The sequence below is a fragment of the Glandiceps talaboti genome, chromosome 14, assembly GCF_964340395.1.
Source record: "Glandiceps talaboti chromosome 14, keGlaTala1.1, whole genome shotgun sequence".
Taxonomy (NCBI): Eukaryota; Metazoa; Hemichordata; class Enteropneusta; family Spengelidae; genus Glandiceps; species Glandiceps talaboti.
In genome coordinates, this window is record NC_135562.1 from 5324701 (window position 1) to 5338125 (window position 13425).

At 38.2% G+C, this 13425-nt stretch overlaps 2 protein-coding genes across 2 annotated transcripts in view; one reads left to right on the top strand and one right to left on the bottom strand.

Moving 5' to 3' along the window:
- Nucleotides 1-13425, top strand: part of LOC144445556 (small ribosomal subunit protein eS21-like) — a 372415-nt gene that overhangs the window by 106695 nt on the left and 252295 nt on the right. The gene's annotated exons all lie outside the window — the stretch shown is intronic.
- Nucleotides 1-13425, bottom strand: part of LOC144445865 (uncharacterized) — a 69882-nt gene that overhangs the window by 1211 nt on the left and 55246 nt on the right. Inside the window, exons 15-26 of the mRNA XM_078135507.1 lie at nt 13203-13301; nt 12819-13019; nt 11722-11820; nt 6506-6607; nt 6287-6391; nt 5445-5546; nt 4851-5111; nt 4526-4633; nt 3841-4038; nt 3140-3238; nt 2585-2692; nt 517-1891 (exon numbers count right to left, since the gene is read on the bottom strand). Coding sequence (XP_077991633.1) covers nt 517-1891; nt 2585-2692; nt 3140-3238; nt 3841-4038; nt 4526-4633; nt 4851-5111; nt 5445-5546; nt 6287-6391; nt 6506-6607; nt 11722-11820; nt 12819-13019; nt 13203-13301 — 2857 coding nt within the window. The remainder of the gene's footprint in view (nt 1-516; nt 1892-2584; nt 2693-3139; nt 3239-3840; nt 4039-4525; nt 4634-4850; nt 5112-5444; nt 5547-6286; nt 6392-6505; nt 6608-11721; nt 11821-12818; nt 13020-13202; nt 13302-13425) is intronic.

The window sequence follows — 13425 nt, forward strand, 5'->3', positions numbered from 1 at the left end:
TACATATTGTAAAATTGTTTGCTACATTTTGTCAAAACTAAATTTAATCATACTGCAACTAGACACAGACACATGGGCACCAATATTTTGATGTCTGCATGGTGGTATGTGTTGTTCATTTTAACAGTCAAAATGTAGCAAGAAACTGTATTCATTCAATCTTACTATCTTATTAAGTGTAGCATGTACAGTTTCGTATTTGTTTCTTCGTGGCTGTATCAATCAGTGCCTGTGAACAGTAACTTGCTAAAGATGCAATGAACTAGTTTGAATCCATGAAATTCTGGAAGGACAAATTTCACATTATACTATGGAACTTGTAGGCATTCTTGGCCCTTACTTCTGTATCTAATCAGCACCCCCCCCACCCCCCCTAGTGGCCAAACTCTATAAACCTTTGTCTTTTCTGAACTACACCATCAACTTCGCAAGAAAGAGGCACCTAGAAAGCTAAAATACAATTTGTAACTTATTTCAGTACACTGCAAAATAAATAACTGCATTGCATATACTAACCTTTATGTTTAAAGGCCACTTTACAATATGTAAACAGCTTGGTGAAAAGATTGAGTGGTGCCGGAGTGGCAGACGTCCGGTTCATATTCCGAATCAACTGGGCACGTCCAAATTTCCACTCTGTGTCTGACTGTGCCTGTATTCTTTGGTAAGTGTCACTCATCATAGCAATGAGTAAATTAATCAAAACAATTAAAGTCACAATCAAATAAGTGCCAAAGACAATCTTGACAAGAGTTAGCGTAATATAAGGGTTCCTATGTACTGGAGGCAAATTGTCCGGCTCCACAAGTCCAAACAGTGAGAAAAATAGAAGTTCCACTGTTTCAACTGGTGTTTGCACTTTAGCGCCAGCGCTGCCTTCGCCGTCACCTTCAGCTGTACTATTTGACGATGCTGGATAAACTGGTTGGTATATTGCTGCTAATTGTAAAGTAAATCCACTGATGAATATGCTCAAAATGACCATGAACCGGAGAAGATCCCGCATCAGGTCACGAATGATTATAGCCCAAGGTCCGAAGAGATGATGAAAGGATAAGAATTCTAGAAATTGCACAAAACATAGAAGAAGACACGTTGAAAATAACAAGTTCCTGGCATAAATGATTTCGTTTCTTTGCGGTCCTTCAAAGGCAAACCCCAGTAAATGACAGAAGGCCGCTATGGAAGCTATAGCAAGGTTTATGACATGGATGTAGCCAAGTCCTTGTCGGTCACTGGGATTCGTTATCTCGGACACAAGGAGCCCCGAGAACCACGCAAGGAGAAGCCATTCGTACCATCTAGGCATCAAGGACGGATTCACTTCAACTTCGTAAATGAACGTCGGTATAACGCACGTAATGATTAGTAAGGCAATGTGGTAACCGTGGGATACAAGATAACACATAAATTTGATGATGGGGATTTTGTTGTATCGATGTTTAAGAGGTAGTGAGAATGCAATCCATACAGGAGGACAAAGCAACATAATGAAGAATAACATAATAATCTTCCAGTTCGGCCAGTATTTCAACTGCCCACTCCAAACGTCTGATAAATATCGCTGCACTGACGGATTTGCAACTACCTCTTTTTCTTCACACTCGATAAGTATGTCAAGGAACTGAGTCCCGCGATGATCAATGGCTCGTAAGATCTGACCAGCACTGTTTGTGCTTGCTGCTATTGCAAGTAAATCCACAGCCATAGACTCACAAAAATTTCCAGCCTCTAGTAGGTCCTTAGTACGTTCCTTTTCCTTGGTGGACTGAAGACGAAAATTCCGGGATAATTTCACAGCCGTGTCCACAGGTGCCGGAGATACCAGGATAAACTCTTCAATGGATCTATTGGTATTGTGTTTGCCATTCACCATCAAATCAAACACAAACTGAAATGAAAAGTAATTAATTTGAAGTAAATGTCTATGTTACAAAAAAGAATACCACAAAATCCAAGTCTTTGAGATTCCAAAATATACAGCATTAGAATGCAAAAGTATCTTCATAATTTATACATTGACATTTTTTTCAGTTCATTTGTTCAGGTGCTGCTACATTTTACAATTTCATTTAATTAATGACTTTTTTCTATACAACATGTATCTCAGAATCAGTTTCATTCCTCATAACCAATATCACATTAATGGTTTGTACATTTAAAATCATATATGACTCTGCTAATCAAGCCTTCGTTTTACTACAATAGGCGCAACCTAAATCTATTGTTCATCAATGTGGTACATTACACAAGTGGGTGATAGCGGTCCCTCTGTTGTGCAATTCCAATCACCCTGTGATCAAAATATTGTAAACACTGGAAGTCCCAAAACAGTACACTGCAAGTGCCTGGAACTGTCAATAAAACTCTGCCACACCTAACCCTACTGAGAGAGTAATTAAACTAACATCCATTCAATAGCTTATCACTGTTATATCAACATGTTGCTGCAATAGTTTTAGTTTGCGTATATCTTTGTAAACTGAAGACTCACTTACCAGAGTAATAACCGATGTGATTATATGATAACCCCGTCCCCCTAACTACACACCTTCCCATTTATAAACAATGACATAACAGTTACCTTCTTGTCTTCCATGAGATGTTGTGTATTGTGGTCTTTCTTCATCAAATAGCTCAGGACATCATGGTGACCAGCTGAGGCAGCATAACAGATTGGTACCTTACCATCCTGGAAGATTACAAGAATTCAGTCATGAACACTGCCCTCTAGAGACAGAAGATGTCTTCCTACTAAATAGTGCCCTATACAGACATTAAATATCAAGGGTTTTATTACTAATTACTACCCTCTATATAGATAACATCTTATAAAGAGGCATGGGTTGTCGGTGGCCGAGAGGTTAGCTGGGTGTCGGCTGGGTTTGATTTAAAATTTAACCAGGTCTGTATGTAAGAAGGGTGATGCTCAGTTTGACCCTGCCGAACAATGCAGGTTGTCCCCAGGTACTCCGGTTTCCTCCTGCTTCTTCAACACTAGGGCACTAGGGCGCTGCTCTTGTGGCAACCATTCAACAAATTTCCGAATTTATTTGGACAAATAAAGATTATTATTATCATCTCTTTGGACCTTGAGCTATAATCATTTGATGGAATATTCAAATTTTATTTTACTTACTTTTGTTTCAAACTTTGGCGAGGCACCAGATTCCACAAGGAGCTTTACTACGTTGATGTAGCCAGCTTTGGCAGCAAAGTGTAGTGACGTCCAACCATTCTAAGAAGAGAAAACAAGAAAACACCAATAACTGTCAGTTAAGCTGTCATGTCATAATTCTCATATGGGGCATTTGTAAGAAATACCAAATATTTGCTACTTTGTTCTTGAGGAGATAGCCCTTTAGCTACATTTCAAGGCCATTGAAAATATCTCATTTTTGATAGATTTAGAAGTTAGTCTGCATCCATTGAGGTACAATTGCATCCTGAGAGTATTCTTATAGAATTCTTCATAGCAATTACTGCAACTTACATGTATTATGAACATGAGCAACTGTGATGCCAATTAGTACTTTTCTCTCATTATTAAGGGGCCATATTAATCCATTCCAAGTTCTAAAAACCTGCATTTTATTTTCAGAAACCTTCAGCTTTCTGAAAAGAACTCTACGCACCTGAAAATGGGTGATAATTTGCCTATTTTGAGCATATAATATGAGCTCACCAACAGGTTTTACTATCCACCATCTATTGTTATTCATATCAGAAATAATCAGCAAAAATACATGGTTTTTCAATAGGGGCTTTATAATTCCAAAGAAACCTCATGGTATACTGGGTACATGAAATGAATTTGGCTCTTGAAAGTAGATCTATTACCTTGTCAAAAGTGTTAATATCAGCTCCCTGTCCAATAAGTAAAGCAACCATATCATAATGCCCATTTGCTGCTGCCAGATGGAGGCCAGTGCGCCCTCGCTTGTCCTTGATATGTAGCTGATTAGTCGATTTACTGAGCAGTAACCCTACCACAGCAATGTGTCCACTCTGTGCAGCCAGGTGTAATGGAATGGTTCCCTGCAAACGTCACAAGAAAAGAATCAGTTTACAGTGCTTTGTGTAGTAGGCTCTGAATGCCTGCTGTTTTGTCTTCTGTGCTATGCACAGGCATAACAATAAACCGAGTTTTAAAGGGTTTCTCCAACATTCATGAAATACTTGTGTGATATTCTTCTGAACAAGTCATTGAAAAATCTATCACCAACAAATTATTGATTGAAATGACATTCAAGACTGTGCATAGAGAGGTGTACGGTGCATCATTCTTGGAACCAGAAATACATCAAAAGGTCATGAAGTAGACACTGTTGCATCTGATCCGCCATTTATACCCTTCAAATAATATCTCACACATAGGCGTAATACCAAGTTTAAATATTCTCTTCATCTGGCCTATGAACTGTACACACCATGAACATCAACCTAGGGTGGTCCAACTAATGAAGGGTGCCCCCAACATACAGACTCTGTAAACTTTTGTTTTCACCATAGTTGTCATTCTTACCTGTCTGGCGGTAGAAACATCAGGCAGAACTCCAGGAGAGTTAAGTAAGACTCGTACAAGTCCTTCATGCCCAGACTGTGCAGCTAAATGAAGTGGCGTAAACCCATACTGTAAATAGTAAACACAAATATCAATATTACCACAATGTAAATAACAATTCAATTTTTTCAAACAATTAGAAAAATTGTCAATAAAGTTAATACTTTGCTCTAAATTTTACATACTCCTTGTAATCATGAGAAGATATACTTTTTTATCATCTCATATATATACATAAATTATATATATCACTTTAAGGAAGGAATTTTGTCACAAAACTACCTACCTCATGAGCAGCTCCGAGGTCTTTGCCACCTCCTTCTAGCCTTGGATCCATTGGCATACTAGGAGGCTCACTTTTCACAGTTGCCGGAACTTTGGGAAGCATTTCCCGTACAAATTCCACCTGTCCGTAGTGTGCCGATACATGCAGTGCTGTCATTCCGGTTTTCACACTTGGTGCTTTCCAAGATATTGTGCCTTTCAATGCCTCCAGTACACCCACATGTCCCTTCTTGGCTGCAAGATGGATCGCTGTCATTCCATCCTGGAATTAAGGCAAACATTTAGTCCTTGAACATGAATAAAAACTTCTACTGATCAAATAAATGTGTAAAATAAATATGTGTTTTTATAAAAAATTAAAGAAAAGAATCTCATTTTTGCACTTATGTGTTGTAAATGGTGTTTACTACAATAGGCTCATGTGTGACGTCAGCAAAAATCTTGTATTTCTTTATCTTTTTGCCTGCGAGTAGAAATTTACCTTCATAAATATGAACCTGAATTTGAAATAAAGGAACTGTACTCTCTTATTACTCATTTAAAATATCGTTAAAAATATTGTCTTAAATTGTTCCTTAACAGTATCACAACTTACAGCATTTTCTTCAGTAGGTGAAGCCCCAGCATCTATCAGTACTCTCACGACTTCTTTATGGCCACCTTCTGCTGCTAGGTGAAGTGCTGTCGAATCATTGGTCTGAAATTAAAATGATTGGATATCATTATCATGTGACTTGAACCTCAGTTTTAATCTTTTGGTTTTGGATTACTACTATCTTATCAGTGGAGTTATAAAGATTAACTAGGATTATCCTTTTGTTCTGAACCTCCTTTTCGTACAGCTATTCTAGACAACTGTTTTTTTTTATTTTACACCTAAATTAACTGACATTGGCATTTAACATCTCGGGGAACTCCTGAAACCATACTGATTTAGGAAACGAGGGGTGGGGGAGGGGTGGCTCCTGAAACTATCCCGATTTAGGACACCAGGGGACGAGGGAGGGGTGGTCTGGTGCAATCATACTGATTTAGGTAATGAGGGGTGGGGGGAGGGGTCTCCTGAAACTATCCTGATTTAGGACACCAGGGGATGAGGGAGGGGGTGGTCTCCTGAAACCATACTGATTTAGGGATGAGAGAGGGGTAGTCTCCCAAAACCATACTGATTTAGGAAACCAGGGGATGGAGGGGTCTCCTGAAACCTTTGAGGCCAAGGGGCGATCTCTCAAAATTGTAATGATTTAGGACACATTGTGGAAGTTTCCTGAAACACTCCTGACGTAGGCAATCTGTAGGAGAGCTCCAGAAATCCTACTGAAACTGATTTAACATTAGTGTACCTCAAACTCTAATTTTTTATTTAAAAAAAACATCTATTAGTAAGTATCATATACACAAAGTGAATATAACTTAAGTGAGTATGTGTAAACTTACCTTATTCTTGGCAGTTGTCACTCCAATTCTGTTAAATCGTAATAATTCTTTGATCACAGCTACACTTCCTTTAGACGCAGCAATGTGAGCGCATGTGGCACCATCCTGAAAGTAACAATTTACTTTTAGCTTTCAGAATTATAGGTAATTGAAATTCTTACAATCAAATATGAATAGGCTTAGAAAGTAATCATCTATGGACATCAAATGTATACTCACAGCATTGGCCATGTTAACTAGCTCAGGTTTATGCTTCAAGAACAGTTTCACTATTTCTGCATGATCATTTTCTGCCGCCAAGTGGAGGGGTGTTTGTCCATGCTGATAAAAACAACAAGAAATGACATTGGATACATGACATGGATCAAGGTTTAGGAAAGTCTTGTCACTTCTTGTTATGCTATAAACTATTTTAAATAGCAGTTATCAAATTAAATGATTTTATTACTTAATTATAGTGATTTTACATTCTATTAGTCAATATTAAGAGTCTGGACAAAGTGTGATGTAGTTGTGTGGGTTAATGTTTGTTAACTCCCCCCCCCCCACACACACACACACAAACAAACAAACAAACAAACACAAACACACATACACATTACCTCCTCCTCCTCCCCCCACACACAATCACACACACACACACACATACATACATACATACATACATACATACATACATACATACATACATACATTAACACAGACAGAGATGGACAGAGATGGACACACACACACACGCACACACACACACACACACACACACGCACACACACACACACACACACACACACACACACACACACACAAAAAAAAAAAAAAATGTCCATATAAATTTGTTTACAAGGAGATGACATACATTTCTGTAAAATATGCATTGCCCGGCCCCCAAACAATCATAAGAGAGTGCAGCTTTTACCACAAAGATGGCCCTGTAATACTAAACTAAATCTATTGATATTTATTAAATACGGTTTTATCAAAATAATCATTACAATATATCAAGTATTCACATTCACTATAATTAATGTGAATATAAGGAAATAGCACATCAGAATCTGTTACTGTATAAGTCACTGTGTACCTGTGAAATATCAGTTACACTGTGAAACTTGACAGCATTAACACATTAGAAAATCTTTCAAAATGCTGTTAGTTTCATTTGTCCCTAATTTATAATGTTCCCTCTGGTGGGGTGCTTATCAAAGTTGTACAAGAAGTAACTGGAACATTTTGGAGGCAGTTTTGTTATATCCCTTCAAGTTAACTACACAATGGATAAGGTGTGCCTTATTTACCCAAAAATGTCTTTATGTCCTGCAATGGGTTCCCCTTTAATATTATTTTTCATCATGTGTATACTGTCATACAATATCTGTAGCTCACACACTATAGTTTACCTATAGATAATTCACTATAGTTCAACATGTACCACATAAATAGACAGAGATCGAGTCAGTACATGCAACAAAACTGTCCACTAAAAATGTCCCAGTTACAACTCTATCAGCCATATGTGCTTGCATGCTACCTCCTCTTGGAAGTCTGCATAAATCTGTTTCAAAATTGTCATTCAAGATTAGAAAGAAAATGATAAAAAATTCTGACAACAAAATGAAACAATAATATGGTATGAAATCATGCAACAGTGCACAAAAAGCAAGGTGGACAAAAATAGTGAAGAAAATGTGAAGATGTAAATTATCTTATCTGGTGGCATAACTTAACATTCTATATACCTATATACTTACTATATCGGTCAGTTTGGACATCTGTGTTGCCATGGTTACGTAGCAGATGAAGAAAGTAATAAGCAAAAGAAGAGTAAGCCAAAAGTGAGAGAGAGCAAGAAAAATGATTGACCACAAAGAGATCACAATCACAGTGAATACAATGTAATGTTTCAATTGATATGGTAACCAAGGGTACTACTATGGCAAATGTACTATCAACAGACTTAGTCAGACACAAGCTACTATGGTGATCGGGCCTTCTCTATGTGCAGCCCATGCCTTTGGAATGCCTTGCCATCATGTCTTCTTTCTTCACATACTTTGAATGGTTTTAAATCTGCCTTGAAATGTCATCTTTTTAGATCTCATTATTATTAACTTTTAACTTTTTTTACATTTCAGTCTTTTAATTGTCATTCCGTGTCTTTCTATTTTTATCCTGTTTCATATCATGTTTATACTTGTGTACATGTACCTTTTAAAATTTTGTTCAGCGCATTGAGATTGCTTTAATGTAATGCGCTCTATAAGAAATAAATATTAATAACACTACTGTTGTTGCACGTGATAGAGAACACAAGTGGTTGATCTATAATAGAACTTCTGTTGTGCTGCTATAATCACCTTGTAATCAGGATAGTGATGAAAGTCTCATAACCCTGACAAGTTTGTACTAATCTAGAAACGGGGTTGAAAGCGCTGCCACTTCATGAAAACTTAACCCATTCAGTACTGAAAACTTTGCCGCCAAAATTATTTGAACAAAATTCTTGTTTTTATGTAAGTTTTTGGCATATATCAGCTTCATTTTAGACTGGCATTAAAGAAATGTTACTTTGTAATGAAGTAATATTATTATAACTATGAAAATGTTTATATAAATTGGGTCCCAAAATTATTTAAAACTCGTCTCCAGTCATGAGAGGGTTAATGTCAGAGGCACCACCCTACTGTGAGTGTAATTACATCAATGTCCATTGACAGCTTATATCTCATAATAATAGTTTTACTTTGTGTCTGTGTTAGCTCGTTGATAGTAAATCTGCCATTGTATTTTTCCAACCAGAAAATTCAACAATATTTGGACTAAATTTGGAGCATTATTAAAGTTGGGGGAATTGAACAAGATTGACATCTGACTCCATATTTTGCACTACATAAAATGAGGGAAAATCTTTGTATAAGGAAATTTTCTGCTTTACAATTTATTCTAACAATATCACTTACTTCTAAATCAATGCAAATTATCTATCCCATAATCGTAACTATCCGTCTTGCAGAAAACACTCAAAAAAAAATCTTTCATAGATTTTAGTAAGAGACATCTATACCACCTATCCAAGTCCTAAATATACTGCCATCTTTAATTTTGGGATTTTGGCATAGTCACATAATCACAGTTAATGTCAGGGGGGTGACTCTCTTTAACTGCACGGGCTGTAACCTCAAATGCAAACACTGACATCCGGCCATGATAATATACACCAACTAACATCTAACATGTTGATTTCGCATTGTGAAATCTACGAGGGTGGTGAGGTCCTGTGAAGCCGAGTTCTGTGCTGTGGTTTACATCTGTCAGTAGTGATGTGACAAGGTCTCTTATGAAGAGGTTGCGAAGTAATTTTTTGAATTTTTGGACATTGTTGTGGGCTTGACAAGTGGCACTACACTAAGTGGCAGTGTCCTATTTGCAAAAGGGCTGAGGCACCTTTGTAGATTTGGTGTCAGGTGAGAAGTGTGTATGCCCTGGGTAGTCTGGGGTCTGCATTTAGAACAATGGTGAAGTTTGTTGTACTTACATGGTGCTGGGTGCTTACCATGGTTGAAGTTCAGACAGATGTGGGCGATGTGGACGATTGGTTAGGTTTTCGGGTTGGGGTTCACTCAGGTATACGGATTGGTAGCATGGGTCAGGCAGTGTTGTGTAAGATGGTCTGCTTAGCACGAAAGCAGTAGTAGGTGAGGTGAAAGTGTAAAGTGTTTCATGTCTAGGTTGATGTTTGGTATAGTAAGGACCATTCGCAGAGAACTGGGTAGTGTGCGGCCACTTTGCACAATGCATGGTCATGCTGGCCTGTAAGCAGTTGCTTTGGAGAAAATGTGGTGTAGGTAGCTTGGGGAAGGAAAAGGACCGATAAGCGGCATGAGATGAGATTGTTATTCATCTTTTTCTTACTCTGGGATGTGAATGTCACGATAACCTGGGGTCAAAGAAGATGTGAGGTTTTGCTATGCTGTTAGTGTTGGGCTTCATTGAGTTCGGACGAAGGTCAGAAAGTTCATTAAACCAGGATTGGCATGGGAATTGAGCATGGATTGGCAGGAATGGCAGGGTCAGGTGAGCTGGCAGGATGCTGGCAGGGATATGCGTGGTCATGGGGAGTATTGCATCGTTAGATGGCTGAGTTGGTGGCAATCGAGTGATGTGCCAGTTTGATATGGGTGCCACCATGTTATACTGAATGTTGACATCAGAAGTAGGCCCCATGAGGCAGAATCCTCTAGCAGTTGATGGTGCACTTCAGGGTTGATCTTTGTCATGGTGGAGAGTTCTGGAATTTGGTTGGTTGCATAACAGGGTTTGGCCGAGGCGGGAGACAATGTGAGAGGATCCTGTGTACTGTGATCCTGTAATTGGCCACAACTGGTGGACAACAATGTAACCCATAGGGTAGTCAGCGTGGCTGTATCAATCCTCGCTTGTATGATAGCTTCTAGTTGATCCCAGCTGATCGTGATGTTTTTGCTCGTGTCATTGCTTTTTGATGTAGAGAGATTGTTGGCCAGTGTTGGACAATCAGTGGAGTCACTGACAGAATCAGAATTGTAGCACATGGGAGTATTGTGAGCTCTTTGGTTGGCTGCAAGTGTTACGTGGCATTGTGTGTGATGGTATACAGTAGCAGAAGATTATCAAGATGTGTAGTAGGTAGGCTGATAGTCTGGCAGAATAAAATGTTTAACTAGAGTGATGGTGCTTGTGTTCACTGTGCTAACGTCTGACTGGAGACGTGAGTTAGAATGGCTGGATGTACAGTGTGTACGTTTAAGATTACAGCCTGTGCAGTTGGAGGGAGTCATCCCCCTGGAATAACCATGACTGTGACTATACCAAAATCCCCAAAATCATGTCTCCATCATTTATTGGCACTAATATCATATTAAAGATATCTATACAAAACACTTTTGATTTATAAGTCATTCTGGAGTCTGTGAAGAGTAAGAAATAAATTTTGACATCTGACTAAGAAGGTCGTACTAAATATACAGTAGTAGTGCAAGAAAAAGTTAAAGTAAGTTAGAAAGATATTCATTAAGAAATGAGAAAATACTTTGCGAATTTTTCATCCATGGTCTGTGCGGGGACTGTTTTGAAATAAGCGAGAGTAAAAATAGAGTAACATGACACGTTCATCTTCTAAGCAACTTGAGGGTGCCAATAAAGTCTAAAAATGGGAAAACTCGGGGGTTCTTTTCTCAGTTAGGTTCTTGTAATCTTTTTTTTCATATTTTGTATCACTTTAACTTTTGTAGGGTTACATTCTCTAATATGTGGAAACGATTACCGCTATCAAATACAAACAGTGAGGTAGAGAGGTTCCTGTACATATTTTGCTCCCTTGAAAAGAAATATTCTCGATTGAGGAAAAGCTACAAACAGGGAAGCAATGCCTTCTAATTTTGGAATAAATTGACACTTACAATGTCCGTGGCATTGGAATCAGCCTTCATCTTCAACAATGTTTCGCAGACTTCAAGTTGTCCATTCTGAGCCGCCATGTGTAAAGGTGTTTGCTTGGCCTACGAAGAGGAAAAAGGTGTCACCATGACAACAAGCCAAGTATTGAAGGACTAAATATTCATGAGAGCTTTTTTACACTGTTGGTGTATACTCACTCAGACTCATGAATATTCAGTGTGCAATTTGAATATATTATTTCTGACTCCCATGATGCAATAGCCCATAGCAATCATCTTGATGTTTCTCTGAAATTGTATTTTATATACATCATGAAAAGACTCTCAATAACCTATCACTTATGAAAATTTCTCTAATTTCTTGGAGTGGTGTTCTCCTTTAAGTCTGAACAAATCATGAAACCCAGTATATGTACCATGAAACCCAGTAACCCAGTATATGTACCATGAAACCAAGTATACCGGTATGTACCATGAAACCTAGTAACCCAGTATATGTACCATGAAACCAAGTATACCGGTATGTACAATGAAACCTAGTAACCCAGTATATGTACCATGAAACCAAGTATACCGGTATGTACCATGAAACCTAGTAACCCATTATATGTACCATGAAACCAAGTATACCGGTATGTACCATGAAACCCAGTAACCCAGTATATGTACCATGAAACCAAGTATATCGGTATGTACCATGAAACCCAGTAACCCAGTGTATGTACCATGAAACCAAGTATACCGGTATGTACCATGAAACCCAGTAACCCAGTATATGTACCATGAAACCAAGTATACCGGTATGTACTATGAAACCCAGTAACCCAGTATATGTACCATGAAACCAAGCATACCAGTATGTACCATGAAACCCAGTATATGTACCATGAAACCCAGTAACCCAGTGTATGTACCATGAAACCAAGTATACCGGTATGTACCATGAAACCCACTAACCCAGTATATGTACCATGAAACCCAGTATACCGGTATGTACCATGAAACCCAGTGTATGTACCATGAAACCAAGTATACTGGTATGTACCGTGAAACCAAGTATATGTACCATGAAACCCCAGTATATATGTATGCACTCTTACCAGTGATAATGCATCTATAGTAGCATTATGAGTCTCTATCAGCAGAGTCACCAGTTTGTTGTAACCATTCTGGGCACCTAGATGGAGGGGTGTCACTCCTAGCTTTGACTTGGCATTCACAAAGGCTTTGTGCCATAACAGTACATCGGCCACCTCTACATGTCCGTTCTCTGCTGCTAAATGTAATGCAGCTTTACCATGCTGGGGAGAAGAATAACACAATTTGTTTTGTGGATTAAATCAATCTTCCATTTCCACAGTAAGTCAGGATATTTTTTTTTTTTTTTTTTTTTTTTTTTTGTAAGTCAGGATGTTCACTTCGGCTTGAAATGAAAGAGAAAATATTTCAGCTCTCCAATTGTATATTATCATGTTTTTACTTACCTCATCAAAGACATCAACCCTGGCATTGTTTTGCAGTAATATCTTCACAATGTCAATGTGACCTTGTTCTGCTGCAACCAGTAACGGTGACCAACCATTCTGAAAAGACATAATACAATTTACTGATCTCCTCTCTTCATATTCTTTCTCAATGTCATGTATTCAGATTAGCTGAAAGCAAAGTCAACTGTTCTTAAAACCTACCACTTCAAAATGTTCTGAT